Here is an 18,888-nt window from a genome sequence, read left to right on the forward strand (position 1 = left end):
ATTATCACGTTTTATAGCTATTATAACCCTTGCTGCTTTTGACATTTCTGCTTTATCACTTATTCTTGGCCCCCTTGAATACCTGTATCTATGATTAGTTTTCTCCAAGAGATATGGCTATTATTTTTTTTCCAACTGGAATTTCCTTTCATTATTTGCTGCCAAAAATTTTTAATATTCTAAATCTCTTTTAATAATAACTATGTAAAGGTTATAATACTTCATGCCCATACTAGTCTTCAAAACAATTCCCTTATCAATTTAGTATCTCTAAATTTAATTAATGTGCTCTTTTAACCCTCACATGGATCAGTAATGATAAAGCAGAGTAAATGTTAAGGACACAGGATAGCATTTTCAAATGACCCGATCTGATATTTAAATATTCATTTCAAAGAAATGTGATTTTCTCTCTCAATAGACCATTTGAAGCATGTTAAGGGAGAATGAAAGAAAAACTCAGTTTCCTTAGATTTAAAGTGAAGAGTTTGAAGTAGATTACCTGGAAGGCCCAAAATTATGATCCTATAATCCTAATTAATATTCATACTTAAATAAGGTTAATATAGAGCTGAGAAAGTAGAGATGTTGGGTGAAGGGGTTCTCACTGGGGTTATGGAATTGAAAAGGGTGACATTATGAAAGATAATGCAATGGGCATACAGTAGAGTATTGGTAAAGAGATCATCCAAGATAAAGGATGATACTAGTGATCCAAAAATAGAAACAGAACTTCCTGAACAATTTTGTTCATTAAAAGAAAATTTATCTCCCAGTTCAAGAACTATTTGCTTCATCACCAATAAATTCTTTTGGATCAGAGCTGGGTTTGTACAATGTCTATTTTTCCTTTCCATGTTTCCTTTCCTTCTTCTCTCCTTCCCTCCTCTCTCCCTCCTCTCCCTTCCCTCCCTCCCTTCCTTTCCCTCCCTCTCCTCCTTTCCCTTCCCCCCTCCCTTCTTCCCTCCCTCCCTCTCCTCCTTCTCTTCCCTCTCTTCCCTCCCTCTCTTCCCTCCCTTCCCTCCCTCTCCTCCCCTCCCTTCCCTCCTTCCTCACTTCCCTCCTCCCCTCCCTCCCTTTCTTTCCCTCCCTCCCTCCCTTTCTTTCCCTCCCTCTCTCCCTCTCCTTCCCTCTCTTCCCTCCCTCTCCTCCCGTCCCTTCCCTCCCTCTCCTCCTCTCCTTTCCCTGCCTCCCTCACTTCCCTCCCTCCCTTCCTCTCCTCCTCCCTTCCCTCCCCTCCTTTCTTTCCCTCCCCTCCCTTCCCTTTTTCCCTTCCTTCCCTCTCCTCTCTTCCCTCCCTCCCTCCCTCTCTTCCCTCTCTTCCCTCTCTTCTCTCTCTTCCTTTCCCTGCCTTCCCTCTCTTCCCTCCCTTCCCTTCCCTGCCTTTCCTTCCTTTCCTCCCCTCCCTTCCCTCCCTTCCCTTCCCTCCCTTCCTTCTTCTCTTCCTTTCTTCCTTCTTTCCTCCCTTTAGCAAATTAATTTTCTTGTCTTTCTCTTGTAGCTCAGGATACTAACAATATCCTGCAAGATAGATGCTAATATCACCCTCATTTTACAGAAAGGGAAACTGAAGGAAACAAAAGTCAAGTGCCTTGCCCAGCATCACACAGCTAGGAAATATCTGAGGCCATATTTGAACTCAGGTTTTCTTGATTCCAGGTCAAGCTCATAGCTCATGCCATCTTTCTGCCTCATAGTGAATATTTAATCATTTTATTTAATAATAAATAATAATGTTTATTAAATATTTGTTAAATTGAAATTGGTTTAGAGCAGGATGCAACAATGCACACACACATAACATGGAACAAACTAAAATATTTGTTAATAGCACACAAATTTGAGGAAAGTACTCAGATAATTCATTTTGGTTTAGTCTTGGTTTTTTAATGTTCTGTTTCGTTTCATCCTTAGTTTTTGCAGCTTATCATTTTCTCCTTTTTGTAATAGGTGATGAAACCAGTGGCTCAGGAAGTGGCAGCGGCTGTATGGATGACATCTGCCCCACCGAATTTGATTTCGTTACCACCGAAGCACCCCCTGTTGATTCAGATAGGAGAGAAGTGGACTCTTCAGCCCACAAGCTCAGCCACTCACTCCTCACATGGTCCATCCTCTTCCTTGTAGTCTCACTGCAGAGACAGTGGAGATAATCCTGGATTTTGGTCAGATAAACTGAGTTTTAGCTATATGAACAGCCAACTTCTTTTTCTTACACTATTGGACAATGGACCATGACACAATACTTACAGTTTTCTATGAGAAGAGAGCAGTACTGCAATCTGCTTCCCTTTTTGTTTTCCCAAAGAGTACCGGGTGCCAGACTGAACCGCTTCCTATTTCCTTCAGCTATCTGTGTGGAGACCATGTCTATTCTTGAGTGAATTCTTACTCAAATCTTTCTTATCAAGGGACTTTCTTACCTTCATTTGCTTCTATGCTGCAGAAGTAAAGGGATCTCACATTGTGGGGTTTTTATTTCCTTTCAAAAAAGGGCAGGGAGGAGGTGGTAGGGGAGAGCAAGATGAAAGAAAATAATTTTTCTTCAAAAATCAGGCCAAATCCCAAGACTGCTGCATTTTCAACAAACAGGAGGCAAAGGAAGATAGAGAAAAAAAAAGACCCTAAACTATATCATTTTTAAACTGATAGCCAGCCCTCTAACATGGGCTTCTTTATGAAAATTCAGGTCTATAAAATGGTCATTGGAAGAAAGGAATTTTTTCTAAGGAAAAAAAAAGTTGAGAAAATACAGTATGTCTCAGTGGTGAATGTCTTGCACTCTTGGCCACCAACATTATCTAATTGGTTGGAAGGCATGGAAACTGACAATTAGAAAATAATCTTTAGTAGTAAACCAACACCACAAAGAGTTCAATATTTCCTATTACTTCCATTTAGGATTCACCATTAACCTGCCTAGTACATATTTCAATAGTGATACCATTTCCCCTAAACTATTTAGTCTTTTTTTCTTTGTTATTCACTCAGCACAGGAGTTCTCCCTCCTTTGCACCACTTTTGACTAACCTGCCCTCTAAGATTTGGACTGAAAAATAATATCTATTAAAAGAATTTCTTCATTTTTGCCAACAACCCAACATTCATTCAATTTTTCTGCTCCTGTGCTTACTACCTTCCCAAAGTGACAGTTCTTTCAGTGAACTGATAAGTAACTGGATCCATATGCAAGTTTTCATATGTAAGACTTCCTTTGTGTCAGTTGGCTTCTGTATCACAAGGGCATTCAATCACAAAACAAATACAACAAAGAAGATTAAAAAAAAAAAAACAGTAATAGTATTGACATGGAGATTTCTTTCACTTTTTTAGTCTTAGTATGATCATCTATTTTTATATATATATTATATATATAAATCACAGATTTTAACTTCTTAACTACAAGCTCAGGGTTGACACACCTTTGTAACAAAAATGTTTTGTCAACCAGCTCTTCTTGTCTTGTGCTGCTCAGAGAAGTGATTTTTTTTTAAATGACCTATGAGCACTGAGAATCAAGAAAGAGAACTTTTTATGTATCTAACTGTCATTTTATTAAAAGTTCACCAGAGGACACCCTCTTGCGCATGAATGTGATTTGGCTTGGGGGTGCTCCAGATCAGATAGGGCATATGGGGAGATCCAGGTTACTGCAGAATTTGACTGGTGATGACAAATGTGTGCATAAAGAATGTTATTCATTGAAAATTATTGTTTTTTAGGAACAAGGTCTTTGGTCTAGAATTCCTATTGTGGTTTGGACCCATTGGTTTAATTAGGGGTGAGGAAAGGGAGTTCAAAGCCCTGGCCTAACCATCTGCATCATGAAGACCAAAATTAGATCCTATCAACCCCTCAAAGGAAAACATGACAAAAAAAAAAAATAAAGATGAACAATAATACCCAGAGGACAGTTAGAAGTAGTTGGGGTGGGGGAAGTTCCATAAAAATAATTGATTATCCAAGTGTTTCTTGGTTTATATGATGAATCTGGAGTTGGTAAAGTTAGTTTCAGATCCTATAAAGGATTTCAATCACATTAAAATTTACAATAATGACATGTAAATGGTATTTTCAATCTCATTTTCTCATCAAAATTATAATTAGTTATTGATTTAGTCACCGCATTTAAGTAGAATACACACAGCACAATAGTTTTAGGTACACTTAAGCACTTTTACAAAAATAAAGTATTTACAAACTACTGTTGATATATTATGCCTAAGAAATAGGAAATATAGGTTTTTAAGATTCTGTCTACCACCCTCCTAATTGAAATTTTTTGAAAACTCCAACGCAAATTTCCTATTGCATACTTTTGGAAAAAATCATCCATCTGACTTGCCAAACTTTGGCTTGGTATCACCAATTACGTATACAGAGAGCTCTCTGCAGTGACCAATACCTTAAATTACCAACTTCCTTTAAGAATCAGTATTTTGTTTCTCCAATAATGAAGGTATAAAGAAAATGATACCAATCTGATTTACCAGAATATTTGAGGAAGAGCTGGTTTAGGCAGCTCTGAACTCAAATTCTTTTCTTTTACAGTATTTCCTCCTTTTCCTTCTATGAAGTGTATCAAGGAGATGCCTTTTTCCTCATTTTCCCAATACAAATATTATATATTTATATGTATGTGTGTATATATATACATGTACATGTATTTATATATATTTTTTTAAAACCTTATCCATTCACATCTGATTAATGACACTGATTAGTTACAGCAAATCAACTGTGAAAAAAAAAAGTACCATAATACAAATCACCTTGGGTAGACATGGTCACAACATCACTTAAGTTGTACTTCTTGACTTCTCCCCTGCCATCCTCTTATGTCATATGATTTTTCATGTCCATTTAAACAGAAAGGCTTTTATTCCACTGTTGGCATGACATCAGCTTAATCTAGATTGCTACCCCCTTTTAGGAAATCTTTGGAAAGTCTATAAGTTGAGTTCTCTAGTTTCAGAAATTAGTATAGAATAGTGGAGTACAGGAAGAAACTACATGATTTTCCATAATCTGTCAAACTGATGTTCCCGAAATGTTGTCCATTTGTCTTTACTTCATAACCTTTATTCTAAATAGGGAAGAATCAGTTCCACTGGGCTCATTGAAATCTGGAACTAGGAAATAATGAGTGGTGCTCATAAATGCAAACATTTAGATTATTTAAAGTGCCTCTATTTTACATGTTCTTTAGTTATAATATGTATTTTTCTAACAGTAATACACATATATAATAGGTGTATATTAAACTATGTATATGTTATAGCTAAAGACTAAATGGAGTTTTGTCTTTAGCAGAGAAGAACAATTAGCAAATTCATAAATTAGAGTTTGTTTATAATTCTGTTTTGAAGGGTAATGATTTGTTCTTTTACTTAATATTCTATACTTTGAATACAAGGATCAGTTAAAGCCTGCTTTGAAATATAAGGGATGTGAAATTCTAATGTATTTGTGGAATTCAGACATATTATCTATCATTCACTGACAAACTAACAGTTGTAATGAAGACAAAAATCATTTCATCTGAACAAAAATGTGATTTTATTTTGATGATGTCAATGTTAAAATAGCCCTAACTGATGATTTTGAATTGACATTTCCTATTGTAAACATTGGCCCACATTTGATCTTTACCTGTTATAAGTAGCTATATCATGGCTACAGACTAAACATTAGCTAAAATCTATAACGAGGAAGAACAATTAACAATTGTGGATCTGTTTATATTTATATTTGCAAAGTTTAAAAGGTTTTTTTTTTTAAAGTAAGGGGGTAGCTTAACTTGGTTCCTTGTTATAAAATAGAAAATTAGTAATAGTTCATACAAATTTTGCTCTTACTTAAATGCTTTCCTTTGGCAATAGAAACATAACTAATATTATATTGATTTGCTAATTGTTCTTTCCTGTTATAGATATTAGTCACTGTTTAGTTTTAGACTGAGACATATATATGTGATATAAAACTGTATGTACACTGGAGCCTTGCTATAACATGGCGTGCTATAGCACAAAACTCAGTCTAACAATGTTATCTTTAGCCTTGTCCAAGGTGGGAAGAAGAGGATGTATTTCTTACTGAAAGGACCTTGTAACAACTCATTTTAATGGCATGATCCCCACAAATGGCATTATAGTGAGGCTTCAGTGTGTGTATACATAAAATATATGCATTATGTATGTGTACACAGGTCCTTTCCTAACTTTTTATGTGGCTGTCAATTACTATGCGGGTTATGATTTTGCATTTCTAATTTGGATAGAAAGTTGCCATTAAGCTTGTATGAAAATAGTAAAAAAAAAAAAAAAAAATCTCATAGTTGTTTCCACTAACCTTTATGTATTTTTTTCTTAATTCCTATATGGTTTAAGGTTGAGAGGCTTTAGAAGCCATAGTAAAAAAAGAAAAAAAAAATGGGGCAATTGATTATCTACCACTGTGACAATTTGAATGCATTTAGTTTGGGAAATCATTGACTTTATCCTTACCCCTAGACTCCTTAGGCCAATCCAATGTATATGGTTTAAACAATGAAATGGAAAATCCTGTCTCAGTCTCACTTCTAAATTCTTTTCTCCTTCCAGATAAAATGTAGAGCCCTAAGAAAGAATGTTAATATTATTTGAGATCAGAAATGGGAAAATAATATGTGGGTGGGAGGAATGAGGAGTAAAGGACAACAATTTTCTAAAACAAAAAAATAGCATTGATTTTTAGATTGCTAAGATGATATGACTATGCTCATAGGCAGGTTTAAATGACCTGTTAAACATATCACAAGCTATTAATTTCAAATAGCTCACTTCTTAATACAGTTAACAATGATTTCTTTACTGAAAATATAGTACCATTTCAAAAATATTTTAGTAAAAAATTATAAAATCCCCCAAAGTATAGCATTTACCTGTAAGCAACACTATAATTTAAACTCACAACATTAATCTCTGTTTTATCCAGAAAGATAATCATTGAAAAACAAATTAAGGCAACTTTAGAATAACTGAGAAATCTGGATATAAATTTCTTTCAGGAAAGAAAGCTAATTGCCTAAGAAGGAAAAAAGGATCCACATGGTGGTTATTGACAGTAATTCCCAGTTTTAAAAAAATCATGAAGCTAAATGTGCACTTTGGTTTTTCTGAAGAATTAAAAGGGGGTACCACAACATAGCCCACACTCATACAAGAGAAGGTCCTCTGCTTTGACCGTTTCCATATTGGTGCTGATCAGACAATGAATGATACATACACAGAAGGACAAGAGGCATAAAAACAGATAATTGAGCATTCTACTACAATGCAACTATTTACTAAGAATGAACACATTTCCATTCAATATTTACTTCTATTTAAGAGTCTAATCACATGGGCAATTTCTAGACATGACAGAAAGCTATAAAAGATCTGCCTCTACATTTCAAATACTGCTGCCCTCCTTATCTTCTTTGTTCACCTTGAAACATAAGGCAGAGCAAGAAAGTGCTTATGAATGTCCCAGATTAAAGTGAAGTAGAAATGAGATTCAAATTCAGCTTCTTGGAAATCAAGTCCAATCCAACAATCATTTATTGAGGAACTACTTTATTGCAGGTTACTATATCAGGAACTGAGAGATGTAAAGGAAAACAAAAATAAGGATATTTTGTTGTTCCAAAGAAAATATCACATGTTAAATATAAAAAAACAAAAGAAAACATAAAGGAAATATTTCTTTTAAACCATCTTTCCTTTAATGAGTACTAATATAGATATAATTTAATCAATTGCATGGCTCTGCCACTATACCCATTTATAAGAACCTATTCCATCATTTGAAAAAGGAGTGGAGAGGCAGCTAGGTGTGTGCAGTGGATAGAGCACCAGCTTGAAGTCGGGATGACCTGAGTTCAAATCTAGTCTTAGAGTCAGACACTTACCACTTCCTAGCTGTGTAACCCTGGGCAAGTCACTTAACCCCAATTGCCTCAGAAAAAAAAAAAAAGAATAAATAAATAATTTTTTAAAAAAGAAGAGTGGAGCCAGAATCTTGCAAAAAAGAAAATCCAGCTTTTGCATATCTCCTCTCACTTCTTTAACATATAGAGAATCCAAATACTTTTGAGCCCCAGTTACCTTTTGAAAGAACAGGGTTGATGAAGCAGTTGAGGTACTAGAAGATAAGATTTTCATCTTCCTTAAAGTCTGAGTTGTCTTAAGAAATTTATTTGAGATTGTTAAATCAGGGATTGATGAGGGAAGCAAATCCAGCAGTTTATTCATCTTATAACAGAGATGCCCAGAAAATGTATCTAGAGTTTAAAATGCCACTTAATTGGTTGTTGTTTTCAAAGCACTTGAACATGTAAGGCTTATCTAATTAAATATGGTGTTCTGGTTGCCATGAGCATCTAAAGATATGTAACTCTCAAATCAATGGAGTTCCCTGTTTTGATTTTACAGCAATTGTAAACTAAGAACTGGAAGTCAGGTCACTGAGCCAGGCAATTTTATGTAATCTTTATAAGGAGAAATTTGGAAATCTGAATCATAGATACAGACTATTACTAATGGTTTATTCATATGGAATTACTGAAAAAGTATTTCAAATTGCCTTCGGAAGTCATAGAATTTGGAGGTAAATGGGACTTTAGAGATCATCTGTTCTAATCTCCTTCCAATTAATTTTTATAGATAAAGAAACTGAGTTCTAAGGGACTGAAACATTGCCCAAGAACCTCAGACTTGAAACCAGCTTCTCTGATTCCAAATCCAGTGTGGTTTGTTGCTCTTTCCAGTAAACCATCCTGTAACATGATAAAGTTATCTTATTTGAAATAAGGATTTCTGAGTTTTCTTTAATTTCATGGCATTTGTTGTTTTCAAATTAAATGCATGGAAGAGAGTTTTTTTTTTTTTAAACTCAGGAATGATCATTTCCTTTTCATTCAGTTCAGTGACGTTCTAACTGCAAACTCATTTAAAAAGTTGAGATCTGATCAACTATCTGTCAGTATGACCCCCCAAAATTAGTTTTGCTTTATTTTTATTCACTGCCATGACCAACATAAAACAGATCTAGACACCTAAAGAAACAGTTTCAAGAGTCTTTTATGACTTGTTCAATCTTGCCTTAATGACAGTTTGATTCCAAGTTAAAATGAAGATCAGGGCATGGACAATTAGTTTTTAGTTTGTAGACTTAGAAATGAAAGGACACTTGGAGACTTTCTGCTCCAACTCCCTCTTGAGACAGATGAGAAAACAGATGAGATCCAGAGAAATTAACTGACTTGTTCAAAGTCACCCAAGTACATGGACCTTTCCTCTAGACTAAACTTTGGAAAGCAGGTGCCATTTCAGATTACATGCTGAATCTGTTTCTTCTGAGACCATTGAGTTTTGAGTATGTCTTCTTCACAATAAGACACAATTTCAATATCCTCTTAACAGTTATGACTTCCATTTTGGCTTTGAGGCTAGGTGGTCCAGTCACAAAAGAAAGCCCCATCTTTCTAATTTCTTGAAACTGCACTAAATGTTTGGCTCTGTGACAGCTTTCTTAGAATACCTCGACTCAACTACTCCAAATATATCTTTGTATTGCCATAGTGTTACATGAGCCTGGCACACAGTAGGCACTTAATGCTTTTTGATTAATTGGTTTAAAACACATCCCATCTACTGTTGAATTCCACCACACACGAGCACATATACAAATTAGTTAAAACAATCAAGGAATCAGAGACTTGGCAGCAAAAACAGTCTAATGAAAAATTTAACTTAGCAAATTCACAAAAACAAATGCAAACTAAATTTCTATTCCTTTTTCTTTGCTACAGAAGAAACTTCAGACATTGTTTAAACCTCTTATTTCTTTAAAGTGGGCCCCCAAAGCCATAGAGATTTTAGCATAAACCAATCTCTCAGCATCCCAATTCTGAATTATAAAAACATCAGACTAACAGGTATAACTAAATGAACCCTCTAGGAATGAATTCCCTTATATCTCTGATAATAGACTGACAATCTGAAAGTCATCTAATTCACCTTCTGCTCTGATTTGGGGTTTAGGGTTTTTTTTTTTTTTGTCTTAACTTAAAATTTCACTAGGGTATTTTTTAACTCTAAATGAAGAAATTCTCTCTTCTAATGCAATTTGACAACTATTCTGCAACTTGCAGTCTTAAAGATAAGTGCCTGAGGCACTGAGAAGTTAGTTAGTTGTGTAGTTTGCACAGTCACACAGACAGTATTTGAACACAGATTTCCTTGACTAAAGTGGAAAAAAAATTTTTTTCACCAATGTGAAAAATTAGAAGTGCCCAAATTATATTAAGCCAAAGAAGTTACATCTAAACATAGCTTTGTTAAGAGTTTTAATGACACAAAAGTGATTATTATCATTATTTGTATTGCCATTTCATATCAATTAGCAACTTAAAGCTGTTTTTGCTAGTTAGAATTCTCATCTGATTAATATGTCAAAATTTATGGGTGATGCACACATTAATCTTTAAGAAGCATATTTTTCCTTCAAATAGTAGAAAAGAAAGCTTCATAAAATTACAAAATATTCTAAGCCTTTGGATTTAGGAATATTCCTCATAGAAAAAAATTAAGATGACTTCTCCCCATATCCCCAGTAGACACATATACATATACATGTCCCTTTCAGATTCTCCATACTATTCTCTGAAATATTCTTCCAACTTGTTCTTTCATGTCATGGGGAGTTTCACTGAAAGTAACATTAAGTTATGCATTATTAAAAGATTCAGATTTTTTTGCATTATTTTCTCAAGTTGGAAAATCCTTGAAACTCACAGGCCAAAAAAAGTCCTATTTATATTTGACAGTACAATGGCAATCAATGAAAACTTAAGAGGGAAATAGAACAAAATTCTCTGAGATCATTTTACAGATGATGAAACTAAGGACCAAAGAAGTTAAATGAGATGCCAAAGATGACAACTTTTAGTAGTGGCAGAATTAGTATCAGAATACATACATATATAGAACTATACAACATATATCACCCACATTTTAATAAATTTCTGAATTGGATGGGAATTCTCAAATGTTGTGGAAAAACTTTGAGTTTGGTAAACTAAAAGAATGCAGCAGCTCTTCATCATTAGTTTTATGTCTATAGACTGCATTTTTGAGATTGCTTTGAAGACATTGTTTTGAGAATGTTCAAGGAACTATGGGGAAAGTTCAATCAATGGAAAAATTCTGCCAATGAAATAGCCATTTGGCCTAAGTTTTGCATTTCACTTTATGTTATGTAGACATGGTTTTAAAGTTCTTTGATTATAACATTAGAGCTTAAATTATTAAAAATAGGCAACACTTCCTTCTACTCTTATGCCAAAAAGATATGTTTCCTAGCTTTCTTTCTGATCTCTACAACTGAGCCAGGTATTTTTTTAATCCCTGCACATCATGAAAGCCCTTGAGGACTTGTTCAATAAAACATTGGTGAAATTCCAGAAGCCACACACTCCACCAATCATTACTACCAGCTTCATAGGAAGTGTCTCCATTTTTGGAGTATTATCCCACTCAGATTTATTGTTCTGCCATCTTTGTCCAGATGTAATCTTTAGTCAAATTAGTAATAAAATGGCTAAAATTAGCAAACTTCTCCATTCACCAAGAGTAAACTCCAGCTATTTCCACAGTCAATTTATACTCAAATAAATATATTTGCTACCTTATGTAAGGGGGGGGTTGAAGAGTTCCACCCCAACTTTAATTATTCTATGTGCCCATCTATGAAAAATAACCAGCCCAACGCCATGTATTCTGTAACTAGCCTTCCTATTTAACTTTCCTCTACTTATCTACTATATTTGAAGAATTTGTGAAATCAAAAACTTGAGAAATAATTCTGACCTTGTCAAGTATATAATCCTAACCACAAATTTCTTGCTCCATCCTTTAGTACTCTATAGCTTCAAATGTATCAAGTACTCATTTTTATTCCAGTCTCCTCTTTATGTAATTTTGCTAGACTCTCCCAAAGGACAGACGCATACATGATAATTACCATACCCTGAGCAGTTAGTTGCTAAATCTGTTTCTTTTGCTGTCACTGAATAGATGTGCTTTAGATTCATTTAAGTATGTCTTCTTCACCTTGCCAATCTCAATGTCCTTTAACAGTTATGACCTCCATTTTGACTTTGTGGCTAAATGGTCCAATTCTGTAAGAAAAACCCATGTTTTTTACTTTCTGATATCAAGCTAAATATCTTACATGGCCCTGTGAGAGTTTTCCTAACTCAACTAATCCAAAGTTGCCAAGGCTTGAGGTAAAAGATAGCTCTTACTAATCCCCAACAAATTAAAGAACATGGTAGAGAGGTGGAAGTGATAGTCAGACTGCTAGAGCAAGAAGGACACGACACTAAGACTTTCAGTTCATCAGAGGATCCAATAGGCTCTTCATTTGCCTGTTCCTAAAAGATGCATTCTCCTCCTGGAAAAGAATGGGGTTGTCTTAGTCTAGAAATGACTGGATCAACAGGGCTAGAGTATGTTGTTAAAAAAAAAAAAAAAGCTCCATATTCTGGATGCTCATGAATTCAATTGAATTCAATTTAAAAAGTATTTGACAGGTACCTACTCTATGCACAATGCTGTGCTAGATCTAGACAAAATATTTAAAGATGTTCTTTAGCATGAAATGAGAAGGGGTAAGGTCATTTTTTTTTCTTGGAAATAATAAGAATGTGTGGTATACTGTAAACAAAGTATATAAAACCAGCAAATGACCGTCTGTTTTCATATATACTATGACTTCATCATGACTTTAAAAAGTGGTATTACCTGTCCTGTCTCCAGAAAGGAAAAATGTTCATGAAGTTTCCAAAATCTGTGTATAGTCTCTGTGTTCATGCTAGGACAATTGATCAAATGAGGCCCTGTTTTTTCTCAACTCCACATGCTCTGAAAAATCAAACAGGGCAAAATATTGATTACCAGAGCTCTTGTTCAATTTTAAAATCTTGATGATATCCAAACATAAACCATAGGAGCTTTGCTCTGACTATTTATGGTATTATCTGACCCTTTGACTGCTTTATAATCATACTCCTCCTATCTATTATCCAGTATATAGGAGCCTGAACTCTATTATCTAGATCTCCACCATAAATCTCTCCAACTACTGAGTTTTCTTAATCACAATTCTTTTCTTAGCTAGCACAGCATCAGAAAGTTTGGATGGAAAAGAACAGGGACAAAGTTAGGGGAGGGGGACAAAGAAGCATTCTCATTTCCTAAGGAAAATAGGAAGATGGTGTTTAACATTTCCTAAATGCTCTCCATTGGATCTACTGCCCATTTACCTCTTCATTTATCTCTAACTCATTATTAACTTGGATGGAATAAGGCAACTCCAGAAGCCGTGATCATTAATGTAAATACCATTTGTTCCTAGAAGACTTGCTTTTGCTGCTATGTTTTTCATACTTGTTGAATTCATTGATATTTCATGCCAAATACTTTATAGACAGCATTTGGAAATCACAAAGCAGCTAGACCATGAAAGGCTATGCTCCCATCCATCAGGAAATGGAGTCTTACTGCAGGGATGTTTTGTATTTGCTTTACATTCATTATGAGTTTCTAGCTGAGCCTGCTTTTCTCCTCAAATATTGAAGACAGAGAGAACTAATGACATTCTGCTAACACAGACTCATGCTGGTAATTTTACATCTTCTGAAAGGATTGCATAGATGCCATTAAAAGAATTGCATTTGACAGCTGGGGCCATCAGGCCAGATGTGCTATCGGGTTATTAGACAAAGGAGGTCCTCAAAGACTTTTTAGGTAAAATTTGAAAAGTCATTACTTTATAAGATTGTCTAACTAGATGTCCCATAAATGCTTAAAACACATAGGAGACGTGCAATCAGATTGAGAAAATGTAAGTAAATGGAGAAGACAATAACAAACATGTTCCCAAACCCAAATTGTTGTTATTCTGCCTACCTTTTATCAGCAAAGTTGCTGATCCAAATTTACCAGACATTTGGTTTTTCTTTTTCTTCCTATGTAATACATATATATTGATGAACATTAGTTCTCCATTAACAATAGTGTTAGGCAAAAAAAAAAAAAAAAGATTCAGTTACATCATTATACACCCACTTATCTTATGATATGGGTCATCAAGGATGAGAAAAATTTTAATTGGTGGTAATTCTTTGGAGCCAAATTAGTAGTTACCTGGGGGTTCTTTTTTTCAGAGTACTTTGGTTTTATTAAAATATCACATCACTAAATTGTTCTCAATTCTGGGGGGAAAAAAAGCCTAAAACACTTTGGAGGCTCTATTAAAAAAATTCTCATTATCAACAAATCTTTGAAAAACCTCTTTAGCGTCTGTTGAAATATGCCCCCCCCCCATGCCGAAAAGTGGTAAGGAGAAATCCTGGGACTTTTCTTAATTAAGCAATAAGATATGGCGGAGGGGGGTGTAATGCTGAGATGTCATACATCTGAAGCATTAAAAAGCTGAATACAGTTAAATACCTCTAAATCCTTAGGTATCTGATTCTCCGCCAAACGTGCCTTATTGCTGTTATAAAAAGTCTTTTCATATTTCTAAGTAGGATGTTCCAAATAGGCAAAGGCCCAGTTGGATGGGGTGTCTTGGTTTGGAAACTAATGTGACAAAAGCTATAATTTTCTCTCTTCCTACACCCTATTATCATTTAGGGATGGTGAGAGGGAAGTGGTGAGCTTATACCACATATTATATTTTAATTCCTGCACCAGTAAATAAGACAAAAGTCTGTGTAACCCCCAAGATCATCCCTACTACTGTGGATATCAGAATGAATAACATTTAATTCTGGAAATCTGCCAATAGTGGTCTGGGCAACCTATTCTGGCTATTTAAAAATTTATACATTTTTCTTAAAAAACCTTTCTAGCAAATTTTTGCAGCTTACCAGTTGCTGGGACTAATAATGCTACTACAAGTGTTAATGCAGTACCATTTCCCCACTCTCATCCCCAACATCAGATAGCAGTTGATCAGTCAATGAATGATGATGAGTTGATTAAGGGGCATTCCTTGACACTGTTGCTATGATATTCAGTACTGTATGTAGAGACTTGACACCTCAGCGATGAAGACTTTAACATGCCTTATTTGTCCTAGTTACTTTTTTACAGTATGATGACTTAATAATAAGAGTTATTAGCTGCTTCTTCATTATAAATAAACTATATCTGCTCTGCCATGCAAACTATCCAATTCATTTTTTGAAGAACCATGTTAGACCATTCTGGTCACATCACCAACTCACCTAATTTTTATTCTTTCACTTTCGTTTGATTTGTATTCCATGAAGGAAGGTATTCCAGTGGTTTTGGGGGAAAAAAGGATTTGGAACCCTCTGATGGACTACAATAAATACTTTAATTAAGTACATGATTTGTGTCCTTGTAATTTTTCCTCAATACTTTCAAAATGGTCTCTTTTGTAGTATTCCTTCAGCTCTGGAACTGAGGATAGCAGCAAAGTAAGTCAAATATACTCATTGGAAGGAAGATTCTCTTAGTTTCTTCTATATATTCACTAAAATCAATTCAATTCAACAATCCTTTGTAGATATTTCAAAAAGGTTGGTTATAGTAACAGACCTTTATGTTGGACTTTACACACATTATCCCACTTGATCATCACAATAACCAGAGGTAAGTATTATTGCAGATATCATTATCCCCCATTTTATAAGATGAGGAAACTGAAATTTTAAAAGGTTGAAAGATACAATCATAGTCATACATACAGTCATGTATATGATAGTAAGAGAGAAGTGAACCCAGATTTTCCCAGGTCTAAATTAAATACATTATCCCTGCATTTTGCTCATCATTAAAGTTCAGTAGTAAATTGCATCGATTTGGACAAAAGCAGATTCCTTTCCTTGAAATAAGCTGATTCTGTGATCCAGTCATACATATACACTCACATAATGGCTACAGAATTTATAGCAATTATTGCTCCTATTTCTATGGAATTTTGAGAATTAGAAAATCACTTTCATTACAATGACCTTTTGAGGTAGACAGGGACAATTATCCCTATGCGATGGCTGAGGCAGTTGAAGATCAAGTCATATATCAAATATGACCTTAGTCCTCTGATTCTATATCGTCTAACCCACACTTCTCCTTATGTTGCTTAGTTGAGTCTTCAGTCCTCAGGATCATTGGGCCCAACTGTAGCCTTTCCTGGAATGGCTCCTATTTGGAGATATTAAAGCTAAAGCTAGATAATCACTTGGGTATATTATATCAGAGATTCCTGTCAGGAGTGGTTGGATGAAATAGCAGTTGAGATACCTTCTAACTCTCAGATTCAGTATCTCATTAATCACATTGATTCTTTGTGATCCATTTTCTAGCTTTCTGCTGGCCTGAGACTTTCACTGGCTGATTTTAGATTGCTTTCTGAAACAGAAGGAATCATATTCCTATCTTAGTTCTATTTATTTTAACAAGCATTCACTATGTGCATATGTCAAGCGCTGTGCTTAATCATTGTATTAAGGATTGTCTTAATGATTTTCCTAAAAGATTACACTCTTTGAAGTCCATATTCAGCTTCTGCTAATATCCATTAAGTAACCTAATTAATAAGGGATCCTTTTAAAAAATAAAAACTTTGTATCCTATGAAGAATGAATATTTGGGAGGTTAAGTGTGGCTAAGATTTTGGCTTTATGTAGACTGCTCAAAAGAAAGATACAGTATTTATTCAACAGAATCAGTTAATTGGAGGAAGTCACTTGAAAGACCCTGGAAATTTTTCCTACCAAAAAGATAAGAAAGGAGAAAGGAAGAAAAGGAGGAGAGATGGAGGAAGAAAGAAAGGGATGAGAGAGAGAAGAAACATTTTCCTTTGAATTAAATTTTATTACTTCTCATATCAGGGATCAAAATTGTTCACAATATCAATTTAAGTTCTGCACAATATGTAACTATCTTTAGGGAAGCTTGATATTAACAGATTTCAGAAAAGAGATGTGATTTAGAAGGGAAAACTAAAAGAAAGAAAATGTACTTTGGCAAATGAAGTAGAATGTATCTAAACAAAATTGAAGTAAGGGCAATATTTCTTTAAAGAGTACATATGAGTCAGAGGCAGAAATTTTAGTAGCTTATTGAATGTGGGAGGAGAGAATATTAAAAAGGGAGTATTTAGTAACCTTAAAGATGAGGAACAGAAAATGAGAGAAAGCAATTGAACACATTCAAGGCAATGTGATGAAAGTGTCAGAAAGGGAAAATAAGTTCAGAAGTGTTCAAGGGAGCCAGAAAAGATGAACTGAGATGCAAGGAAGCCAGAAATTATTATTCATTGATTATCTGGCATTGCTAATTTGAGTGTCATTCTAAAATCAATTTTACATTTTTATTTTAAATTGATTGTACCATACAACCCTATAGAGAAGGCCTTACAAGGTTTGGATAGATACAAATAAAAATAAGTCATTTGCAAAGCTTCTGAATTTCATCAACTTTCCCACATAACGTTTTTTCATTACAAAAATATCAGAACAACTATGCAGTTATGGATGTATTGTCTTCTGCACTTTTTCTTAATGTCTCACCTTCATAATAGTTAGTATTCTTCAGAGTTTGTCAGTAGCCATTACCAACCCTTAGGGAAAAAAAATAGAAATTAAGAAATGGTTGATTCTAACCAGTGTTAGACATTAAAAGGAAATCCAGTTTAAGGCATAAAACACTCATCTATCACGATTTCCAGAGCTAATCATTTCTATTTCTATTATCTTATTCAACCTTATTTCATTTATTACTGGAAAGTTGATACCTGATGATTACTGAAACTGAGGTAGTGTTTACTGAAGAAAATTAAACTTGTTTGAAAGTTCCTTTATAGTAAAGGAAAATAAATGAGATTTGTCTCCTGAACTCATCTGAAACTGCAAATATCTTCTGCCATGTCAGATTAAAAATAAGAATTTATCTATTATCATTATATAACATTAGATATATAATTATATAATATATCTTATGTATAAGCATAATACAGTTGGTTCTTATGTCCAAAAGAACACACACACACACACACACACACACACACGTGTGTGTGTGTGGAGAGAGAGAGAGAGAGAGAGAAACAGAGAGAGAAACAGACAGGAAGAGAAGACAGAGACAGAGAGAGGGGGGGGAGGAATGGGAGGGAAGGAAGGAAGAAGGGAGGGAGCGAAGGAGAGAGAGCACACTAACTAGGAACATGTCATTTACCAAAAAAACAACAACAACAACAACAACAACATAAAGATATAAGATATAATCCAAAGCTAATCATATTATTTTAACATCTAACATCCTTTTTTTGTTGTACCTAAAACTAGTGGCATTTTGTTATTATAATATTTCTAGAATCTCACTATTTTTCCATTATTCAGATTCCTTCTTCTTGCTATTTAGAATGAGCCAGTCTACAGAATCATGGCTAAGACACTGCCCCTTGCAGTATACAATGAACTAAATGCCATATACTCTTATTTAAACAGCCACTTGATAAATTCCATCTTGAAGCCAATGTCAAAAGAAACATATGTGTAGCTTACCTCCTATGTCAGCTATTTAGAACTATATAACAAACACTACATAAAAGGGTTGGGATATTTACTTACACTATTCTTTTAACATCCAAGTGAGGGGTTTAGTTTAGATGACCATTGGCATCTCTTTCAAATCTAGATCCCTGACTCCATGATCATCTTTGATTTTTATTTCTATTACCAGGAATTGTACTTTTATTCCAAGACAAACACTTTGGGTTTTTTTGAGCATTGTAATTAATTAAGGTACTGGAAGGAGAAAATGAAAC

General features: G+C 34.6%; 1 protein-coding gene across 1 annotated transcript in view; it reads left to right on the forward strand.

Moving 5' to 3' along the window:
* GPC6 (glypican 6) overlaps positions 1–15,447 on the forward strand; it is a 1,241,410-nt gene extending 1,225,963 nt beyond the window's left edge. The window contains exon 9 of the mRNA XM_051984004.1: positions 1,951–15,447. Coding sequence (XP_051839964.1) covers positions 1,951–2,153 — 203 coding nt within the window. The 3' untranslated portion in view covers positions 2,154–15,447. The remainder of the gene's footprint in view (positions 1–1,950) is intronic.
* The last annotated feature ends 3,441 nt before the right edge of the window (positions 15,448–18,888 follow it).

The sequence above is a fragment of the Antechinus flavipes genome, chromosome 3 (genome assembly GCF_016432865.1).
Source record: "Antechinus flavipes isolate AdamAnt ecotype Samford, QLD, Australia chromosome 3, AdamAnt_v2, whole genome shotgun sequence".
NCBI classification, from domain to species: domain Eukaryota; kingdom Metazoa; phylum Chordata; class Mammalia; order Dasyuromorphia; family Dasyuridae; genus Antechinus; species Antechinus flavipes.